We start from the raw sequence: 24387 nt of genomic DNA, 5'->3' as shown, positions 1-24387 counted from the left end.
ATTAGACAGAAAAAATATAGATAAATTGATCATAGTTTTACAAAAACAGAAATACCTGTTGGTCTTAAAGTAAATTGTAAAATAAATAAAACAAAATAAAATATGATTACATTATAGTAGCAGTAATTATTATTATTTCTGTATATCTGTATTTTAAAAAATAAAGGTGCATATCAGTCATTTTTGATAAAAAAACTTAAAATCAGCAACGGAGAATAAAGGAAGTTGAAAACAAAGTTAATGTTTCTCGATGTAGGTTATCTGCAAAATGTGCTATTTTTCAAAGCAAGAAACGTAATAGCAATGGAAGAAAAATGGATTAGGGAGAAAACAAAAAAGTTTTAACAAAAAGTAAAAAGCTTTCTTCTGAAGGTATTGGAAACTATAAATTGTTATTAAAATGCGTTGAGAAAATTTAAACAGTGATAGAACTCGTGAAGATAAATAACTTTTCTATTTCTCATATTTTCGAAAATCTTTCTGAAACTTTTTCTTTGCCAAAATTTGTCTATTCTGAATTCAAATGAGCAGGCAAAGAACTACTATGATACAATGGATATTAAGGTTATCCAAAATTTATAAATAGGGTGTAAACAAAACTGAAAAAATAAAAAAATCTTACAAGGAGAGATCGCCAGATGTGCGACGGCTTTTTGAAGAAAAAAAAATCAGGGTGGTTGCCCCGACTGCCCATTTTACCCTGATATCACCCTGAAAGGAAACGCCCAAACGTTCGTAGTAAATTTACGAGAAAAAAAATGGCAAATTTTGACGCGTTTACCAGGTCGAACGTCCGACGCTCCTGGCTCCGGGTTCGAATCTTTCTGCCGGAGTTTTTTTTTTATTACTGAAAGAAAGAAAACGCATTACTGTAAAGTTTTTTATAATTTTTTGTTTCTTAATCAAGTTTTGAAAATTAAAATTTAACCGGGGTAACCACCCTGATTTTTTTTATTCAAAAAGCCCCAGCACATCTGGCGGCCTCTCCTGGTTAGTAATAAAATGACTTTTGTGTGCAACCGTACGCGAAATAAGCACTTCGCGTGCCTAGAGCAGGCCGCGAAATTGAATTTCGCAGCCGTTGCCTTGACGACGGCCGTAAAAGTAAAAGTCATTTCAATATTTATTTATTATCACAATTACAACATATCTATCTCTGTATTTGCGGTGTGATCTTACAAAATCTGGATTGGGTACAGTTAAAATTTGATTTATGCCAGTTTTTGTGTCAGGAACGGCCGCTATTAGTACAGAATTTTCATCCGGTTTGAAGTTCCCGCCAATTTCAAATGGAGTGGTCGCCTGATGATTCGATGATTGACGTATTGACGAGTCGGTAAAAAAGATCGATCTAGAACAGACACGTATGAATTAGGTTAATTTTCCATCGGTCAAAAAGGGAAATATCTAGTAAGTAGTAACATATCCTGAATCCTGAATGGCATCAACAGACATTTTGGTTTATTTGTCTCTTCGCACGGCATCTGATATTTCCACGATTAAAATAACCTAAAACTTATAACAGAATTTAACGTTTACCTGCCACAATAAATAAATTTCAGTAAATAGGTAAGCCAATGCAACATTATGCGACAGGGTTTTCACATTCTTCTTGTTACATCAGTCTCAAAGTCACTGTAACATTTTTTATATTGCTGTTTCGATTTTTCAGGTTTCAAATGCGACACTGCACAATTTATAATCTTTTTTTAACTCTGGATGAGTACACGGAACAAGAGCTGCATATTTGCGGTATAATCTTACAAATTCTGGATTGGTGACAGTAAAAGTTCGTTTTATGTCAGTTTTTGTGTCAGGAACGGCCACTATTAATACAGAATGTTCATCCTTGATGTCATCGATAGACATTTTGGTTAGTTCGTCATCGTCTCTTCGCATGGCTCCTAATATTCCCATGATTAAAATGACCTAAAAAAAAAGGGCAGATTATACAGCAAATTGATCTGGTCTCGTGTCAATACCTTACACTTTTTCACCTGATAACCAACTGACTTTTTTTCAAAAAAGGTACCAATTTCAGAAACTTCGTAACACCAATGCCATCCCGTATGTTCAGCGTGAGCTTCAACATTGAATATGTACTCCATAAAGTTGAACTTTTCACAGTTTTTGATTTTTCCATTAAATAAGCCAAAACAACATTCTCCGACACCGTTTTCACATTATTTTTATTACACTGCTCTTTAAAGTCATTGTAACACTTATCGTACTGCCGTTTGGACTTTTCTGGTATTAAATTGGACACTGCACAATCTGGGGAAGTAGACGGAACAAAAACGTTGTAATTTTTTTGCGACATTTTTCCAATTTTTCTCAAAATGAATTGTTTTATTTATGTCGTTTCCATAGCGACATGGCGACATGTAGGCCGACTTTATTTTTATTGACAGTGAAGGAAATTTTACTTGTTCATTTTATAATTACAAATTTTCGGGTTGCACACAAAATGTTGTGTACACCTTGGCTACGAAATCCTTTGACGACCTCGAGATTGTCTTGTCTCGGCCGCAAAGCGGCCTTGACGACAATTTTTCTCTCGGTTCGTCAAAGTAGGATTTCGCAGCCTTGCTATACAAATAACTATTTTAAATATTTCCCTTAATTCTTCATTAACGTAATTTGTCTTATTCTATTTTCTTGATTTATGTATTTCATTTTAATCCTCTTTACTTTTATTACAACTAAGAAATACAATTCTAGTTGTTTTCAAAATTATTAATGTAATAAAATAATAAATCGTCTTTTCTAGGTTTTATTAATATTAATCAGATCTTGAATATCTTCAATATCGAATGAAAAGCTGTTTGAAATAATGAAAATCAAAAGTAAAAATGCATGAGCTTAAATTACAATTGCCTGCTGCAGATTTTTGTCCAGAAAAATAAAAAACACCTAATTTTTCTCTCTTTATTTAATATTTTCCCAAAATTTGCGAATTTTGTAACATCTTATTGCAATCATACATAGAGCAATATTCAAGATACATATTATTAAAATTTCATTGAATCAATTGCGTATTTAACTTGGTTAGGTTAAAAATAAATAAAAGAATTAGTTTCTAATCATTGATGCATATAAGAACAAAAATCCTGAATAGGACAAAAAACTTTTATAAATTTTGTGATTTGTAGTACGAATTTTTAAATTAAGTAGTTCTGATCAAGTTAATTAGGAAAAGTTTAAAATTTCATTTCTTAAGAGTAGAACTGAAAATCAGAAAAGGTTCCAAATACGTAGATATTGTTTATCGAAGGTAAAATAACAAGACATAATTTTTTTATCGGATAAATTTTTCAATTTTACGAAAACTTTTTGCTTTGATTATTATTTTACGAGTTGAATTTAGCCATTTTTATTCTGGTTAGGCCCGAGAGCTTTAGCTCAAGGGTTTAACCTTTGAATAAAAATGCCCAAATATCAATGAGTAAAATTGTCTAAAGCAAAAATGTTTAAGTGAAAATTTATCAGATATAAAAATTAGGTCGTATTATTTTTGGCAAGATTAATTCCAGAATACAAACTTTAACGTTAGGTAATTATGTGTTTATAATACAGTTATTAAAAACACAATTATTAAAAACAATTTGAGAATCTGACAGGAGCAGCATGCAATTTTAATCACTTTTGACAGATCGCGATGAATACTTTTGACTGGATGAAAGCAAGCACTCTGATTGGCTGAACACGCACGTTTGATGTATATGGGAATTAATCGGAATTAATTAATTAAAATTTTGATGTCGAACAGTGATGATTTTGCTAAAATTGTGTTACGTCAGGATTTTAGATTAGCTACACGTTTTTTTGTGTATTGTAAAATTTTAATAAATCACTCACAATAAAGATTCAATTCTCAATCGTAATAGGCACATATGAGCTAATTTATATTTTAGCACCTAGGACTTTGCGATTCGCAGAAAAATTCATAATAAAAGTTGAGAGCTGAAAAGTTATTTTATACGAGAGAGAAAGAGAGAATCTAATAAATAATAATGTTTGGGAACGGCGAAAATAAAGTTGGTGTTTCCGCGTTGCAGTTTAGTCCTGCAGGATCACGCACTGCAAAAAATCTGGCCCGATTAATTTAAAGACGAGCATAATTATTCATAAGTAAATAACTCGGTTGGGGTCGGAAGTGTAAAAAGTTTGAATTTGCAAAGAGGGAGCGGCAATTGCTTGAGACAATCCATTAGTTTCAAGTCAGAACCCTAATTTTTTACTGACAACTTGTATATTTGAGTCGGGACATGGAGTTTTTTGCAATTTAGATGAAAGCTCCGCCGTTTTAAAAGCGCGCACAATGGGGAAATTTTCCTCTGATAAATCCTCGGGAGATCGTCAGCGATCCCGACCGGAGATCAATACATAAATACCGGTCGAAATCCTGGTGCACACATGGTCGAGTCGCATCAGCGGACGGCCGACTCCTTGGGTCAGGGGTCGGGTATTGGCAATCAGGACACCCCGCGACTCCGTTCTTCATCCCGGTCTCGTATCCAATCTGTTTAGTCCGCTTCATTGAATGTTATGCGCCATTGGTTCGGTCGGTGAGGTAATTTTTTAGTTTTCTTATTATCTGAGAAAGAGCCGTTTGCGGCGTCTCTCTCGAGACGAGGACCAAGAGTTACGGCGCATCATAATTTATATTCGACCGAAAAAATGTATAACGAACGAGACGGATCCGAGAGGCGAAGAATTCCTAATCTTACCCACATCACGAGTTGTCGAAGTCTCGGGGAGGCCGCTGAAGATGTCCTAGAACGGAGGGAGAGGAAGACGAACCAATAATTGGACTCCACTTCGCTCCTTGAATACGAATCGAAAGCTGACAGACTCGCAGATGAGACCCGAGAATTGTCCGGACTAGAATACAACACGCCGCCGACTTCTTTTTCCATTTACGCTCTATTTTTGTTTGCGGGATCCGGGTAATTGGACTCCGGGATGAATATGCATAAACTTTATAATTGGGCGCCCGGGGAAGACCCGGATTGATATTATTTTTTGATTAGTCGGCCGCCGATGCGAATTTAATCCGACAATGATACATAAATTTGCGATTAACGTTTGACAGGATAAATATTTCAGATACACTCGGCGACGATTTACATATTTGTGGCGAATTAATTGAATATCGATTCGGGGACCTATTTACGGCCACGTCGACGTTAACCAAATCGAATTAAGCCGATGCCGAAGTGAACTGCAAATAATAACACCAATAATCTCGACGCTCGGGATAATCCTGGAAGTAGTGCAGCGAGGACGACGACGCATCTGTGTAGTTTAACGTGAGGCCAACTCCGGCATTATTCAATCCTGCCCCCGGACTTAAGCTCGGACATCGGGATCTCGCTGGTCATTGTCCCGACTGCAACCTTTCACTTTAGTCCGTTCTGTAGATTATGTCGAATCATTTACTTGATGCGATTAAGCCGTTGAAAAATGTTTGATATATTGGATTACTGGCTTTACGGCGTCAAGGGTAAACTCACTGCCATTTGTACCAGTTAAGACAGAATCGAGCACACGTGCTCTATTCTTTTCTTTCACCGAACAGGTTTCACGCGACTACCATCAAAATTAATTAAAAAATGCGAGAAATCTTAATGTTTAGACACGTGCCTGGCATTTACAATTATTACTGTAAATTATTTCAGTATTCAACTTTGTAATTGAATATTTTAAATTGTTATTTATCGACTTTATTACGGCTTTTATTTCGAAATAATGGCATCAAGCGGACGCTTTAACACGCCAAACTCGAAAATCGAAAACGTAAAAAGCTATCACTTATTTTTATGCTCCTATAAAGGCCATAAAGTCTGTTATTTTATTTATTCTCCCGTTTTCTTAAATGTTTCTCTGTGGAAAAAGTATCGCCACCAACCACGCAGACCATTCGAGAAGAATACCGTAATATTTTATAAAAGTTCATAAAATATCGTACGAACACTTCAAAGACAAATTTTGAGCGTGATGTTGTTAAAACCCTTGCAAAAAAAAATTCGTTGCTTTATTTGGGCAGTGCCATCTCAAAACATAAATCTTGTTCTGTGCAAATTATAAATCACCGGAAATGTTCACAAGACACAGAAAAGAAAACAAAAATGAATAATCTCACATAATACATAAAACAAATGGACACAATTTTTATCAGTTTAAAAGTCTAGCTGTGAATCTCCTAGTAAAGAATTTTCTAGTTAGGTTCGTATAAAAATCGGAATGTACATGAAATACCTTCCAGTACATTAAACCATTATTAATTACAGTTTTGATAATTTGATAATTTTGAACAATCAACACGAGTAAACTTGCATCAATGACAAATTATTCCCTACGTAAATAATTTTTTGAGAAAATAAAAGTGAAAGACGATAAATGGGAATGTTGAAATGATTCAAATAACTAAAATAATAAAACAAAAGTTGGGTAATGAGAAACTAAAAAAATCATAATGGTAAGCTAGGTTTGGTGATTAGCAGAAAGAATAACTGAAAAATGCCGCAGAAATTTAGATTAAAAGTTATATCGGGTGTTCATTTAAATTTCTCCAAAAAGTTGGCATTGAAGAGTCGATTGTGAACGCACCACTCGTCAGCGTGCAGAATACACAACGACCCAAAAAGTGAGGTTAGATTTGAACAGCTGATCCGTAATCTGTAATTCGTGGTGCGTTCACAATCGACTCTTCAACGCCAACTTTGTGGAGAAATTGAAATGAACACCAGATTAAGGGATGAAGGCAACAAAAATCTTACAGGTGGTGCTAATGAAGAAATAAATGGAGGTGGAAACGAAAACAGATGCTGAAGAGATTTAAGAGGAGCAAATTACGAGTTGATGTAAGAAAGAGAAGTTGAGTACTAAGAGTACGAAGATATATTTTAGCAGGTACGTAATGCTGAGAGATTTGGGAGGAACAAAATAAGGTTAGGGACAAAAAGAAAAAGGTAACACGTGAGACGAAACAGTAGAACAAAGATAAAAGGTACAATGCTAGAAGAATAAAATATGTAAATGGAATGGATTGTGAGGAAGAGATAAATGACATGAAGAATTAATGAATTAATGAATGAATGAATGAATGATGGAAAATAGTTATGTAAAGATTAGCCAGAATATGTTGATATTTAGTTCTTAGTTGATTAAATGACATGAAGAATGAATGAATTAATGAATGAATGAATGATGGAAAATAGTTATGTAAAGATACGCCAGAATATGTTGATATTTAGTTCTTAGTTGATTCTGTTAGGTAAAAAATTAATTCACATTTTTAACAACAGCTCGTTAACTTTTTGAAGGTCCGTTATTTTTGTAACTATGTCTTGTAAGTACAAGAAATTGTATACCAGTTTACGGAAGATATTTAACTGTTACAAGCCCGAACAAATTTTCAGTCATAAGCCCCATTAATAAGATTTGGCAGAAAACACAAGCATCCTATTATTAACTCGGTAGAGAACATAAATTGGGCTATATTAAGTTAAATTCGACCTTTGCATGCATCACGTAAAGTCTTCGAACTAAACGCTTTGACCTTGTACGATATACCAAACAAGAGTGAGAAATCGCGAGAATACTGAATAGTTGCAACCAAAATTCACCCCTTGTTAGCAGCAAGTATGATAATTGAGCCTGATTGGGGTTTCATTGGTAGCCGCAGCGGAAGGAGAGGGTGCTGTCAATGCACCACCGACTTCCGCTACATTCCGTGATTGATATATAGCCCTTTCTAAATTAGCGCTTGTATTTTCCTCCATATTAAATTAAAGGAATCCGGTGCTGTGTTATACGGAATTATTTCCTCCGAGTACTTATATAATAGGGTTAACAAGCTGAAAGGTAACCAATGGAGTAGACGATAGACATAAGCCGATTAATATAAGAAGTCAGTCTACTTTGGAACATGCAAAAGAGACTCAACTTCCTTAATGAAGTCGACCTTTTGATGATTAAAATTTGTCAAACAAAAAAAATACTTGACACTTACCTTTCCGACGCCGGTGACTTCTTTCACCCCGATTCTTCGCAGCAAGGCTGGCGGAACCGGGGGTGGAGAACGCTGCAACACCCCACAGAAACCAGACGATTCGGTTTCTTCGGAGTTGTAGCGTTTCCGTCGATGCGGTGATGAAGACAGATTCAGCTTCTGTGCGGCTCTGCAACAAAAGACGCTTCACTTGAGGAGACCGGAATGACGCCATCTTGCTTTTAAACTTCTAGCCTTTTTCTTGTTCAGACTAAGGCCTCATTATATGTAGTTCCTCTGATGCAAAGGGGTTTATTGTAATTATGATAAAGAGCCAATTGGAACAATTTACATCAGCAGACTTGACAAATCAATGTGAAGTTGTTTTGTTTGTCGTCGAGGAAACGACCTGATGCGCCAGTTGAGTGAACAAAGTAGGCGGTAAAATATTTACACTGCACTGCAGTTGTGCAATAGACGATGATACTTTCAGGTCGCAGCAAGTAATGCTCTCCGTTAGTGCTTTGCTCTACTAGTTTATAGACGTTCCCTTGAAGCTCTTGGAAGTTAACGGAAGCTCCCATTGAATAAATATAGCTGACTATACAGGACCAGAATCCGAAACATGCAGCGAAGATAGTCAAAGAATGGTTCATTTATGATAATTTTCGTATCTTGCCATAACCTCCGCAACGTCCTGAAATGAGTCCAATCGAGCATTTATAGGAAGTAGTAGAAAGAAAGCTCAGACCATTATTTGAAAAGGTAGTTTACAAAAACGCTTTCTTATACGTAGATAGCACCCAAAATCTGACTAATTCTCGCTCGCTCGGCTAAACTCGGCTCCTCCGAAGTCACTCGAATGAGCCTTTCACCTCGAAGCGTGAGACGTGACGATGAAACAAATTCACCGCTCGGTAGTAATGTCGCGGTGCGCCTAAAGAAGTTTTCACTTAAATAATTGTTCTAAAACTGTAATTACTCCCTGCATGCGTAAATATTTCAAAATTAGAGCAAGTTTGGTGACTGCTGGACGCGCTGGACTCCTCGGTGCATTCAAACATCAGAATCTCGTTAAGAGTCATGTTGGTCGTGCTGGCAACACCGTATGTTGTTGCATTCAGTGGCGCACCTCTAATTAAGGAATTAATTAATGGCATTACTTGCTTTTCCGGGCTGCAAGTAGCATGTGGAAGCTTTTCCTTTAATTAGCGATAGAAACCTTACAAATGATGATGTAAATTTCTCAATACAGAACGGTAAGTAGAGCCCCTCGCATAAATTAGTTCGGCTATAAAATCGGACGCACTGAATAATTCCCAGTAATTATCCAAATTATCATAATCCAGTAATAAATCCACTTAATGCAAGCGAGTAAACACGGAGTGTTGATATTTTTAGCGCAGAGCGTTAACTGTTACAAATGCAGCTCGGATTCATGCGCACCAAAATTAGCTAAATTTATCTCTGAATGTGCTTTTTACAATTTGTGATTGATCATTATTGTCCTTAATTATTTTGTACAATGACAGGAATAAAAATTTCGTAGCTTTGACAATGGATTGTAGGGTGCGTAAAGATTCGGTGCATTATTTTGACGGTGCACCGAAATTTTTTCGAGGCACGTGTCTTCGATCCAGGTGGTGATAGTGTCACTCCGGTTGATGGATCACTCACTCCGACCCCAACCTCAAACCGGAGTTCGTTCATGTGCAAGACCCTTTCCGCCATTATTCAAAACAATTCAACAAGGTGATGTTGAGGTTGTGGAATTAGTCACAGGTCTTGACGCGCGGTCTGAGGGCCGGGAAATTGAACCATTTATTTTAAATTTGGTTGTGGAAAAAAAGAACTTGTCCTTCTTTTATCAGATCGATGTATGTTTCAGCAACGTGACACAACTGTGGAACATGTTTTTCTTGTGTTTGCGTCGACGTAAAAATTACAATCGGGGATTTGCTCCTCGCACGGCAACAGCACGAATAAAAAAATATTGTGATACCCACTTGTCTGAATTATTGACTGTTCCGTGTCTGATTTTTTTATGGAAATGCGTACCAAAACTCCGGGACGTTTCGGTATCTACGCCGAAAAAGATATTGGGGATAAGGGAAGCGGTATCCGTTCTAGCGTTTTATGGAGCTCGACCAAATCTTCACATATTACGATAGACTGGGATAATGGCGCGACCCGAACCCAAAAACTAAATTTTAAATAAATGAAGAATAGTCACCTAAACGTTATGGAGACGTCGACACCGCTGCTCACAACACTCTACGAAACAGTCACTACAATTTTATCTTTTCAAGAGTCTAGTGTTAATGTCAGTACATCACGAGGGCAACAAGTTGGGTTGCTTTTTAAAAGCACAGGATTAGGAATAAAAGTAGTGGGAAAATTATTTCCAAGAAGACGCAAAGCCTGATTTATACATTGCGTAACATAGAACGAACCGTAACATAAATTGCTGATGAACCAAATGTCTGAATTTATTATTGCTATTTATAAATGATCAGAAAGTTATACTGTTACATTTATAAATAGCAACAAGAAATTTTAACCTTTGATGATTTCATATATGGAGTGATTTGGTACAACTTTGCGTTGCATAAGCTTTAGACTTCTTTTCAATATAAATCTTCTTGATATGGAAATAGGCATTAAATAAGTTCAGTTAATATTAAGTATGTATTTTCACTATCTGCTTTAAATGGAAAATTTTTAAGTTGTGCAGAAACTGCTGCTTGATTGTTTTTTTTTCTGAAGTAGGTACATGTGAAATTACAACATGGAAAGGTTTTTTAAATGAGTATTTTTAGCATGTTTTAATTACTGCAGTCTCGAAGAAATAAAGTTGATCTGAACATTTCATAGCTAAATATTAAAAAAAATATACACATATGTATATAAAAATAAAAATACGGAAAAAATCGTCAATATAATAATTTTTTATAATTATTACAGAGAGGCAGTTTTATGGAGAATTTTCAGCTTATGGAGTTGACGTCAAGCCAGTTGAAATTCTACAAAAAAAAACAGCACTTTTTGCTCATCAACGTAACAACAGAATTTTGATGGACAATATAGCTCTCAGTTAAATGACAAAGTTGTAAACGGACAATTGCGGTCACGGAATCTTGGCCACAACTGACATTTAACTGACGAATATGTGTGAACTGGCTTAATTGAACTTAATTGAATATAACCCACCTTTGGCTCGATAATGCCATTTCTTTGGTTTTTTGATGTTACAAGAAAAACTTCAAAGTGATTTTTAATAATTGTCATTTATCAATGACACTCATGATTGGTTGACATAATTTTTTTAGAAATGTCTACAAAATGTTGGCCAAGAATCCGTGTCCGGAATAGTACAGGATATACAAGATGCTTTATTTGCCCTCCGGGTTTTAAGATTCCTGATTACAAACATAAAAATAAAATTCCAAAAATGTACTTTTTTTCTATCCTTTCTCTCCTCCTCCACATCTCTTTCATCCATCTTATCTCCCTTCCGTCTTCATTCTGTATTTCTCCTCGTTCCTTTCTCTCTTATTTCGTTATCCATTTCACATGTGCTCAATTGTCTCTTTTTTTATAGCACACTCTGCACCTTCTTTGCTCTCTTTCCATTCAATACCTGTTTTCTCTCTTCTCGTTCCCACAACTAAATCTCGCCATCATTTTTCTTTCTTTTACACTCTCTCTTTCCAGGTACTCCGGAATTTCCTCTCTTGTACACCTCTCACATTTCCTGTTGTATCTGGATTCTTTGATTCTTTCCCTTCTTTCTTGCTTGTCTGTGTCATTGTCTCTTTCACTCGGCTTTTGCTCTTAATCTTTCCCCTTCTTCACTGGCATACCGGTTTTTCTAATCGTATTTCACTCTCCCCTTCTTCTCCGTATTTTTTTATTCTCTCTCATTCCCGCTTTCACTCTCACTCTTCCCCTTCTCTTCTATGTAACTTGGCGTTTCTCTGTCCACTCCTAGCACCCCTCTCAAATATTTTTCTTGCACTTTCTCTACCTCTTCTTGTTCCGTTTATCCCCAGATATCTGCCCCGTACGTCAATATACTCTCAATCATGCTCTCAAACATCATCATTCTCCTCCTGAAATCACCTCCCCACTTTCTCTCTCCTATTCCCCCTAACACATCAATTCACGTTTGAATGCTAATTCATTTAGTAATAATAATTTCGTGGTATGACTAAAATTAAATATTGTTGAAAAATGTAGTCATACATGCATGCATTGCTATTTTCCAGGTGAAAATAACCAAATTAACCGTAATGTGTGTTCGACGTAATGGTGCAACTCGGCATTACGCCAGCGTAATGAGAACACATCTAGGTCTGATGGATGAGTTTCATAAGTCAGGTATTAGATTTCGCGATGTCATTCGAAATTTAAAAAATTGATAAGAATTGTCGTCCATTAATTGCAATTTTTAATTAATTAAAAACCAATCAAAATCGAATAAAAATAATGTAAAAAAAATGCAGAAAAAACATATTTGGGAAAAACTTACAGAAAGTTAAGGTTTGAAAACGCTTCGCAGATCATTTTGCACATTCTTTGTCTTTGTAGTGGACTGATGTTCGGAACTATTTTTTTTTTGTGTTTTGGAAGTATATTCCATGTTTTGCAAAATTATAAGTCTTTGCAGAGGGTCGATGTATACTCGTATTTTGCATCATTATCCTGTTGTATGATACAACATAAAACCTAAATTAATTTCATCCAGAGTATGATGCTGGATGTTACAATAATAATAACCAGAATTCCACCAGAATTCTTTTGTAGTAATCTGTATCATTTAATTTTGATAAAAATCAACACCTGAAACAGCTTTTAAGTAAACGCGACATTTTATTTATAAATTGTTCCAAACATGTGTGCACCAATTGCAGTTTAATATTTTCTAAATGCCTTCTGCATAACCTTCTGGCGACAGTTATTGAAACAAATCTTATTTTTCAAAAAATATTCTTATTACTGTTTTTCAAAACATTCACCATTCCGTTCAACACATTTATGCAATAAGTCTTCAAAACAAAAGCTTCACTTTTTCTGAATTATTTCAGACAATTTTTAAAACACTGACTAGGTGGGAATCGCATCCTCCTTATCTTGTCTTTGAATCTGAGGAATAAAAGAAATCACAAGGTGCCAGGTCAGGCCCATAACGTGATGGTTCTCATAGGTTTGCTCCGAAGTACCTTGTTTATTATTATTGGTTACAATTTACAGCGTCATAAAATACAATTTGCAAATATTTTCCAGAGGTAGTTATATTGTTGTGTGCTAAATAAAGCAATCATCTTTTTCCTTTGCACGTTTAAATCGAATGGATTAGGATCTATGGGAAGCAGTCATTGTGCCGATTGTATTTTATAAATTCAAGTGGAGACGCTTTAGAAGCAGCTTCTTTGCATTTTTATGTTGACAAGTCATAGTACTTCTTCTAATTCTATAGGTGGGTTGTTTATCAAATAATTCTTCTAATACCGATGATGTTGTCTCCAGTACCTGGTACAAACTGGTAAATTGTGTTAAAGTGGAACCTTTCTAAATTTATTTTTCCTTCCAGCAGGTACTCCACTGCCAAAAGCAGAAGAGAGTATTTCGGTAGATTATGTCGATGTGAAAGATTTTTTTATATCATAATAAACCATTACTCTAAAATTAGTCTCTCTATGCTAGATCTATGTATTTCAAAAATTTGTGTTGAAAATTAAGGGTCACCGTTAATCCAACCAAATTAAAACAAGCAATTAGCGCTTTCATTAATAATGTTTTATTTGCAAGGGAGCTCATTGATATTTTACATTTAAATATAAAAGAGAATAAAGAGAGAAGTCGTAATTCGCTTAAAACACCACACAGAGGCTGAAATATCAACTGAAACATGTTCATAAGTTATTTAAAATCACTTTCTCTTTTTCATCCTTTTGACAAATATTAAATTATGCAAAAACGGGTCGACAGAAATTTTTTCCTGATTAAAATTCAAGATTGTTTGAATCCTTTTGAAGCTTTACAGCGGTTTCGGTGAATACGTGAGACGAGTGTTTGAACCTTTGTGCCGTGAACTACTAACTAAATTGTCGACAAGCGGAATTTGTTAATTAATTAGGATGTCGGTCCTGCCTGCATTCATTTACTAATTTGATGTTGTCATAATGGTCGAATTTTATTAAAGCTTTAACGGTTATCACGTCGGAATCTCGTTCTTCGCTTTTGTTGGATCATTCATTACATTTTACGATACGCTATCAAAAATGTATCAAAACAATATTCGTGATCGTGACAGGCAAATCTCTAGAGAAATCCCAAAACTGCTCCTCCCCATTAAAAAGTACCATGAAACCCAAGCACGTAACACAATTTTATTACGTAAAGCACTTTGCTACAAACAAGGCTTCAAAACAGAAATTATGCGGCGTTCGATGGTGATTGGTAATTGATACAGTCAACTCCTGATGTCGAACATTATTATTTGGTTCGCAACTGCGCTAATAAATTAATGGATTTTTCTGATCATTTAGCAGGACATTATTGATGGTTAAGTTATGTTTTCCGGTTGTGGATCCTCGAGTTTTTTTTTTCTTGAGACCATCTATCATCGACGCTTTCAACTATTGATAAGTCAAGAGAAAAAGTAGAAAAACTTTAAACACTCAACGTTAACACGACCAAATCTCCCAACTGCATCCATCTTTCAATTTCTCAGACATTTCCAGTCATATTGGGGATAAAGTTGCCAACAAGTTAGCTAAGTGAAACACGTTAAGTCGAGCCCGATGAAATTACTCTGTTATGAATTTAACATGACACAAAAATCGATTTCTCTGAATAAACAACGGAGTCTTAGAATTAAGATAAAAAAATAACCATAAAAGCAAAAGTGTGAAAGTAAAAGTCTTCCAGGATTTTCCAATTTCACAGGCTCCTGCTTCCGGAACGAACGAGCCTGGCCACGTGACGAGCCAACCAAGAGCTCGAGGAGACGAAAAGGGGGTGTTCAGTCGACTCCCTTCCACAGGTCGTGACGTCCATACGTAATCCTTGCCTGCCTGTTTGTGCAGGACTCTACCAAAATATTACCGTTTCCAAACTGGCTAATGTGTTATTGCTGTGGCTTTGTGCGGCTGACTCTGCGCGAACTAGTACCGGAAATACCACTGAAATAACAGTACGAATTTTCAATTCAGTCGTTGGGAATTTTTCAAAATGAGCTTTTGCGGGATCGCTGAACCATAAGATGAAAATTGTTTTTGTTTAATTATTGTCAGTTAACAATTGGGTTTCCTCTTTGCGCCGGAGCACAGTTTTTCACATGACAGGTCTTTGGATGTGCTAATTATGCAATTTCGAGTCCTTTTATAGGTTGGATGATACAGGTGCAAAATACGTTCCAATTTTTTCGCCAAGCGACACGAATTGAATAAAACGTAGAGGTGTGCAGTATTATAATAAATCATGGAGAAATAACGTCCGGATCAAAATCAACATTATGAGTAAAGAAACAGAATGTAATATAATATTTTTTTTAGAATCTCTTAAAGCACTGGTAGTTTAATAGATCTCTAAGAAAATTTTTATCAATATTTCAGTGTATTATTGTCATTTACATCAAAAAACTTCCAATTATTACCTTGAATTACCAATTAATACAAAATTCCCTAGAATTTGAAAATTTAATTTTTTTATTTAAAAATTAAAACAAGGATGCAAATTCTAAAAAATAACAAAAAACTCGTTTTATAAGGGCATTGGCGCACTCGTCCCATACAAAACTCCGCAACGGGTCGTTTTCTACACTTGGGACTCGTGCGCCAAATCAATCCTTTTAAAACTTTTTTTCTTCAAACGTGCGTAAATTATGACATTATCCTGCTGCATTGATAATGCTAAAGTGTCACTTCATTGTCATGGCATCTAATGAGCTGACGAGCGGCAGATAAAGTTATTATGTCCATTGAGGGCGTCCGTGAAGTTATTATGTCCATTGAGGGCGTCCGTGAAGTTATTATGTCCGCTGATGAGCGGCAGTAAAGTAAACTAGCTAAATCATTTGAAATTCCTACCTGGTTTCTTAACATGTCTTAAATAATTTGTTATGAAGGTTTGAAGAAAAAATAGTATATGTTATTCGGAGCAAAAATGGTTTATGTGCTTTGGCTGGTTTGTCTGCCTCACTGCGTTCGGCAGCCAATCAATCTACCAGCCGCAGCACATAAAACTTCATTTTTGCTCCTCATAACATAATATACTATTAATATACTATTATTTCTCGCTTGTGATACACTTTATACAAACTTGAACCATATCACACTCATTTTAGTCTCCTTAACCCAATGAGTGCGGTAATGAAATTATTACAGCACTAGTGTTGTAATGAACTTAACAACTCACAAATCCAAGGCAACAACAAGCAAATTACACCAGAAAACAATAGTTTCACATCCGAAAAAAATAAAATTCCTTGATTAATTTATTATTCTATCAAAATGGAGCTGTTTTAAGACAATTTTAGCGACTTACGGTCGGGCAATTCTTCACAATACGTGTGTTAATAATATCTATATCTCACTTATATCGTAAATAACTATTTTTCCACTTCGTGTGTCTTTACCTAATAAAAAACATGTAGCAGATTGAAAATTGTAACTGGTTGATGCTGTAACATGACGAGTGGCAGCAACTCATAGATAATTGGTCGAAACGTAAGTAAAATCACTCTGATGCGAACCACCTGTCTAAGTGGTTTAAATTGACGAAGCATGCCAATGTCGAAATTGTTGCCAACAACCTGGCCGTTAATCAAGCTTTTACAATTCGTCCAGTCGCGTTATCTGCCAATTAAAATTTTTGGCCGGAGTTGTGTGACCAATCCACTGGTGAAATATCGCTTATTTAGAGAGAACGAATTTAATTAATGTCCAGATCGTGAACAAGTACATGTAAGCACATAATTTAGGGTGTTGCGGAAATCCATAGATAATCCCGTTGGACTGTCCCGTGCTTTCTGCGGTAAATATAATATTCATGCGTTTTTTTTTTCCTCCAAAAGTAAATCCTTGTCTTTATGCAGATTATGCAAGAATTCCATTTGTCAGGAACCGCTGACAGTAAGGATACTTTATGGCCGTCGTGGCATGTAACTTGAGCAAACATGAAAATAAGCAAAAACGGCACAAGAATAAAAACCAACACGCTCGTAAATTAACCGTTTTGATTAAGAAACGGGCACGATATAGGTAAGTTTCAGTAACCGACCATTAGGACGTCTCCAAGACTGATTTATTTAAGCCGACTCGGCTGGGCAAAAAGCTCCCGGACTCTCAACCCTTTTCTTATTAACGAATTCCGTTTTTTGCCACGATTTGCCTCCTCAACTTTCAAAGTTTTTTATGTGTTGTTTAGTAGGGCTCTGTTGTGTTTTCACTCCGCTTTATTACTTTTCTATAGCACGCCAGCACAATGAACACGAGTTTTATAATTAATTTGCGCCTAATTAACTCCATATTTGGTACAAAAGGGTACAATAGCATTTCGGCACAATTTCGATGTTCGTTCATACATAACAAAGAACCGGCGTCTGTCAATGTTTCCAGGTTTGACGAATAACTCACACAAAAGCGATTCAAATGCTCGCCGAAGAATATCAAATATTTTGACTTTAATTAGTTCCTTTAATACATTTACTCTAACAAGAGAGGGTTTTAATTATTTAAGCTATTAAATTTCATTCGACCATTCCTGCTCGGCTCTTTCGTGCTGAAACCTAGTTATCGTTATTTTCAACGAAAATGTCCCTTGCAAATGTTATGATAAAATAATATTTCAGGCTGTATAACAAAAAATGCATTGAACATCTTTCTAATGAAAAGATAAAAAAATTCTGTTAGGAATATTCTATTAACAGATATGTATTGTGTGATTCAAATTGACAGCGACATAGTTGCCATATTTATCCACAACCATTTTGAATCACCCAATATTTTGCTTGCAAACTTTTTTACTACATTTTACAGCGCGAGGTTATACATTGAACCACGACCACGAAGCGGGATTGAGTTAACAAAAACCGAGCAATGTAAAATGCCTACCGCATTAGTAATGTATTAATCTTTTTGGCCGACGACCCAATACTCGTTTTCTCACATTTTAAATTTGTTGTAACCAATAATTTTGCAAAACGTGTCAAAGACTGACATTTGATTAATGGAATGGCAGAAAGTTATCTATTATACCGATAATCTGACCTGGTTACGATTTACACCACAAGATGGCGCCATAAGACTTTAGATGAAAACAATATTATGTTCATTATGTTCATTTTTGAAAATTGAACGGATCAATGGTAGCGGTATCTTGTCTTAGTATAAATGGACTTTACTTATGATAAGCTAACTGTTTTTTTGGAGGTCCCTGAAAGCTTAAAATTTTCATGTTAGTGTACACACTCCGTGCGGTAAAATGACATATAGTTTGGTTAGTGTGTAAAAATCAAGATACCGTAGCTGTTCAAAATGTGTAAACATGTCATTTAGAGTTGAGGAGGCTAAAAATATTTTTGATTGATCTGAAAATTCCAAAGTCTGCAACAGTCGACACCTTATCCGTCGAATTTTCCTGTCGTTCCGGTTCAGCGACACGCACATCTTAATACAAGCGGTGTGAAAAATATCCCGCAGGATTGCGCGACACTTGCCTGAAAAGAGCCAGAAAACTAACTTATAACTCGACTTTCCCAATCCTTTTCGCCGGTTTAGGGGCGATTCACGTGTTTCCCCTTGTGTTTAGATTTCGATTTTCCCCGTCGCAAATCCGAGATGAAACTTTCACTCCGCCGTTGAATTTTTTCGAAATGTAATTAAATTGTTGCGTCATACTGTCGAGATGAAAAACAATTTCAATATTTTTTGGTGGAGGATGGAAGCGGCACGAGCGTAAGAATCGGCAGTGCAGCTGTGGTGATTTATAGCCGGCAGGCCTTCGCTGTCTCCGCCGACATTATGCAAAGTTCCGCCGATGTTTCTACCACTGCTTGGACCCCTTCCTGCCCCTATTACGCCGCCTCTTTTGATGCATGGTTCGCACCTACCCGCCATCTCGATATCTGAAGTCGCGGGGGATGCACGAGATTACGCAGGGAAAATATTCATGCTGCTTATGGTGCATTATCATTGCTTTGAGAGCGATACGGAGACGGCATCGCCGTCGTCAATTTAAACCGGAAACGGATCCGCACCAAAGGGAGCTTTCGACACGCATCTCAAAATCTTCATTAGGAAACGACGGCACACTGAGGAGTTGTTGCCGCTGAATCATTCAAAAACTGACGGAAATCGAGTCTACTCAAATTTTCTCTTGACGGTCACCAGGAATTTCATTAAACTAAACTTATTAGTATGTTACGCTGATCTTGCAGGGGTGCTATATGTCAATATCGTGAATTGAGTCGTGTTATGACGTTATGTGAGTCTGAGTGAACACAGGAAAGCTCTATATTCCAGTTTCAAATATTTGTGGTATTTACGCGGAATGTGGGGTTTTCGATTTCTGACTTCTGGATCTAGGTCACTTCTTCTCCGACACAGGTCTCTATTATTCTTACCCCGCAATTTATTTGGCTATTTCTAAACAACACAAAGAAATCGCATTTTTCACAGCTACACTGTTTTATCAGAAAGTGACAAGCGTGTGTAACAGCATATTTTTAATTTCTAATATAGCTGGCTGTACAATGTACAATGTACAAAAAATCGAAAACAACTTTACTTGCATTCATTTTATTGTATAATTTTTTTAACACTATAAAATAGAGAAACGTAATTTACAGTAAGAGTGAGGAAGGCAAAGCTTTCGTTCACGATGCAATTCAAGTGAACGAAAGTGGCCTTACTCTCGAGTGCTGTATTTGGTTTTGTTCGATACCTTCTTAGAAAGTGAGTCTGTAACTTTGTATTCAAAATTTTAAATAAAAATAAATCACAATTTTGCACAATCTCTTGCATGGAAAAAAATAAATTAGAAGAAAAATGTGGAAGTGGATGAGCTATATGTTCCTGATGATGTCCTGGAAAAGGCAAGTGCCGCGAAGTACCAAATGTTGTGTAAAAAATCAAAATTACGTTATCAGAATGAATTGGAAAAATTTACAAGTGAAAGAAGATCAGTGAGCGAAAGACAGTGAGCGAAAGATAGTGAGCGAAAGTGAAGTGAACTAAAGACAAACCTTCATCCACTGGTAACTATGGATGCAGACTCACTTTCTAGGGAGGTATCGAACAAGTTTATATTTCCGAAGGTTTTTGAAAAATGAACTAAAACAGTGTGAAGTAACTTATAGGGAAAAAATAATGTAAAGAAAACATAAATATTTTCTTTTATAAGCGAAGAAATAATGTGTTTGTGTGCTGCATAAGTGCATTTGCATTAATCCAGATTTATTGAAGCGATTCGGCTGAATACAATATAATGACCAAACTCTTACACACGAGTTAAAGTTCAGCAAAGTTCTTGGTCTTGAAGAGATTTTTATATTGTCAATTTTAACTTAAATGACGCCAGCGTAGACCCATAAATTCGCCGGAGGATTTGCTATAACTTGAAGCGGCTCTAAGAAGTTTCCCAGTTTTGTTGGGATTTACAAAGGCGAATTCACAGCTACTTGGAAATAAAATTATTGAAAGTGTTGTATGTGCCAGGAAAACCTGACAATATTTCTTCGATTTGCAAACTAACTACTATTATTCATTTATTGTTTTTACTTCGTTTTCATGTCAATTTTTCCATCGCCTAAATTAAAAAAAAAATGTAGTGGAAAATCGAATCCTTAATGGACTTGTGATTTTGAGATCTACATAATACAGGGTGTTTCTGAAATACGTGTGTTAATTTTAACCAGTGAAAGAACTCGCCAATTTATGAAACTTTTCTCTATAACATTTTGTAAAATTCGTAAAAGTATTCCAAGATTTTTTGCCCCACAATTTTTACCAAACGAGTCGTTTTGTGTGATCAACTAGTTTCTATTTTTTGTAACCATGAGAATCTAAATTTTCATTATTTATTTTTTTCTATAACAATGGAACTTTTTACCAAAGCTCTGTTTCTATCACTACAGAAAATTTTCGGCCTTACCCATAGGCGGGTATACACTTTGATGGTTAATTTATTCCAAATTTTAAATCAATTTGTATTGCTTTTTCTTAAAAGTGTTATAGAGAAAAGTTTCATGATTTGACGCGTTCTTCCACTGGTTAAAATTAACACACGTATTTTAGAAACACCCTGTATAATCAGTTAATTAATTAAAGCGGTAACCATTATTAGCATGAGATCTATATGTAATTAAATTTTCTATCACATACAATATACACAAAATTATTCCTTTACAACGCAATATTAATTAATTAATTGATTCGAAGCTACTAACGTTTTAGAGGTCACAGATATGTAAAATTTTACGAAGTAATATTCCAACAATTATTATAAAATAATTTGAAGTAAAAATTGCTTCGTGTCAAGATGTTACGTGTTTACTTAAAAGCAATTATCGATTTGTTAAATGAATATCAGTCGGAGCTCATCTATCTGACGCGTTCACTTCCAGCGAATTTACCCCGATCCGGTAAAATGTTTTTGAGTATGTCATCACTGTCATCGGACATTTCTTGTGGCATGATTAATCCGAACACGCCCCATCAATTCCTTTCTCCGCTCGTACAAAGAAAAATAATTCGAAATGTTACAGTTATTGTTCCGGCGAAGTTCAAACGTTCCTGTTAAAGAGCGCCTGCATAAAAAAACCCAACAGGAAGTCCATGTTATGTTTGCTGTAGAAAAGAGAAATAACAAATAATTGTACAAGACAATAACATTTTCTTTATTGTTCGTCCGTAGAAGAAGGCGTCGGCGTCTCGTCGACCCGTGACACGCTCCAGCCGTCCCATAATTCTGACCTTACCCTTCCTAAGACGTGGGGAGTTAAAGGGCACCCTTTCAAGATTTACCGCGTCACCTCTTCCGGGCCGCGGCATTTTTCCGGAATTTAGTGCGGACAGACTGCAGTACGCCCCATTAAAATTGTATCTTCTGGAAGGCTCCACCCCGTGTCACCCCTTATCTTATCAACTATTCAAATTCTGGGCAAACAACGCGACGCGTCTCGTAAAAAAAGACCGTCATTACGGCCTCAGCACCGGCTTATTTCATATCCCATTTAGTCCCTTAAAATCCGTGAAATAAAAGACGCATCGCTGGGGGTTTGCTGATTTATTCGTGTGTTCATCTCCGTTGTTGGTGAATCCGACCGTTAAACATCAGCCAACTTTATCGTATCAAAAGATACGTCTTTATTTGCCTGATCACTCCTGTTTATGGTGCCGCTGATGTGTTGCTCCAATTGCGGGGCACCGCTCTTTCATTGAATTTACTGCCTTTTATTCTCTTTAAATAAAAACATTCCTTCCTAGCCGCCGCCTTTACAACTAGGTATTACTAAGCGTCGAGCGTAAACAGACGCAAACACTAAACAAATTCCACGGTTCTCGCGACTAAAACGGGCTAACGGAATCGGTTACGTTATGGATAAGAGGTAATTAAAATCAATAAATTTCTATGGTAAAACTAAACCTAAGACGTGAATTAAAACGGCAAAGCTTAAGTGTAGGTTTAAGAGATTAGTTTATAATTGTAAGTAAATGCGCAATCTTGCACGACGGATTTTAGTATTTGCATTGCACACCCTTCCTGCACATTAGTCCCTGCGACTACTGGGGTCAACTACATTCCTCTACACTTTAATCTAATTACCAATTCAATGTCAGACGGGGCCCTCTCGTTGGTCGCCATGGGCGTGACGGTAAAATTTTGGGTCTAAAAGCATTATTATCTCATTGATGGTAACAAAATTAATTTTAATCACGGTCAATGTATTTTGATATACTCTTGTACATTTTTTTTATAAACGTGAATAATTTTGTTTAGATTGTTGTTTATGTTTACGTTTCGTTATTGTTGACAAATATTTTTTTTCAACGGAAATTATTGCGTTTAAGAATTAGTCGGAGAATTCTTCAGTGAAGTAAAAACACCTTTGTACAAAGGGCTTATTGCTGTAAGAATTTCGAAAGAATATTATTTGTTTCACGATGTGCGTTATGATGACAGACAAGTCACAATGTTATTGTAGACAGTTATCGCTTTTAATGCAGTGAATTAGACTGAGTGAGTCGCAAAAGTCCTAACACCGGATCAGAAGCGCATTCGACAATTGACACTTCTAAAGCAAATTGAGCCATCATTAACCAGGATTCTGATCATCATTCCACAGTGTACAGTGGAATCCCAAGATTTTCAAGGGTTTGGCACCTTTGAATATTTCGTGCAACTATATCAGCAGGAAAATTACTGCAACAATTTTTAAAAATATGCTGCTACGAAGGAAAAAAAGTGGATAATTGAGATGAAGAGTGATGTTCTATCAGGACAACGCTCCAGTTTACAAAGGCTTCATTTCCATGATTTTGGTTTTAAAATTGGGGCAACCCTATGGTTCGCCCAATGATGACGGAAGGAAATGGGTGACTCGAGGGACACACAGACAAATTTTCTCGGTGTCTTTAGAAATAATACATTTTCCTAGTTTTTTGCTTTTTGATTTTCTGATATACAGGGTATTTCACGAGTGATAATGAGCCCGGCGAAATAGAAAATGCAACCCACAATACATCAGGAGGGAAAGCCGGATATTTATCGCCTCCATGTCCAGATTTACGTTCCAATGTATTGTGGGTTGCATTTTCTATTTTGCCGGGCTCATTATCACTCGTGAAATACCCTGTATGTACATAAATAAAAAATTCGATTCCGTCTCTGCATATATTACCGGGCTGCAGATGTTAGAAATGACATTAATCAAAAAAGTTTTTATTATTCTTCAATATGATCTCCTTGCTTTTCAACACACTTATTACATCGGTGAATTAACTTTTCTAAACCCCCATAAAAATAGTCGTTTTGTCTTCAAAATGTACATAAACGGCCGATTTTACTTCACTATCTTCATTAAATTCACGGCTTTAAGTCCGATTTCATTTTTCCAAAGAGGAAATAGTCGCTGGGCGCCAGGTCTGGACTGTAAGGCGGATAATTCAATTGAATAAAGTCACACTCACGACCTGCAGCTTTAGCAACTGCAGCGGTATAAACCGGAGCAGAAGCCTCACCTCGACTAAGTATTCCACGCCATTTTTCATTGATGATATCATACAGTTTATGTGATAAACTTCTGTAATACGAGTACATCCTATTATTATACGGTGGTGTTCCTGTCTTTAAAATCCACCAATGCCCTTGGAATCCCAGAAGAT

The 24387-nt window shown here is 36.1% G+C and overlaps 1 protein-coding gene and 1 long non-coding RNA gene across 4 annotated transcripts in view; both read right to left on the bottom strand.

Moving 5' to 3' along the window:
* LOC138133792 (kinesin-like protein CG14535) overlaps positions 1–24387 on the bottom strand; it is a 234738-nt gene that overhangs the window by 70122 nt on the left and 140229 nt on the right. For all 3 annotated transcript variants that reach the window (XM_069051748.1, XM_069051749.1, XM_069051751.1), the window contains one exon: positions 8018–8186. In XM_069051748.1, the coding sequence (XP_068907849.1) occupies positions 8018–8186 (169 nt within the window). The remainder of the gene's footprint in view (positions 1–8017; positions 8187–24387) is intronic.
* Positions 1112–2689, bottom strand: LOC138133677 (uncharacterized). Its single transcript, XR_011160478.1, has 2 exons — positions 1983–2689; positions 1112–1929 (listed from the first exon to the last, which is right to left on the bottom strand). It is a non-coding gene; the product is annotated as an uncharacterized lncRNA (long non-coding RNA).

Source organism: Tenebrio molitor, chromosome 6, assembly GCF_963966145.1.
Source record: "Tenebrio molitor chromosome 6, icTenMoli1.1, whole genome shotgun sequence".
Lineage (NCBI taxonomy): Eukaryota > Metazoa > Arthropoda > Insecta > Coleoptera > Tenebrionidae > Tenebrio > Tenebrio molitor.
The sequence above is the reverse complement of the archived record's forward strand: the minus strand, read 5'-3'. Positions and strand labels throughout refer to the sequence as shown.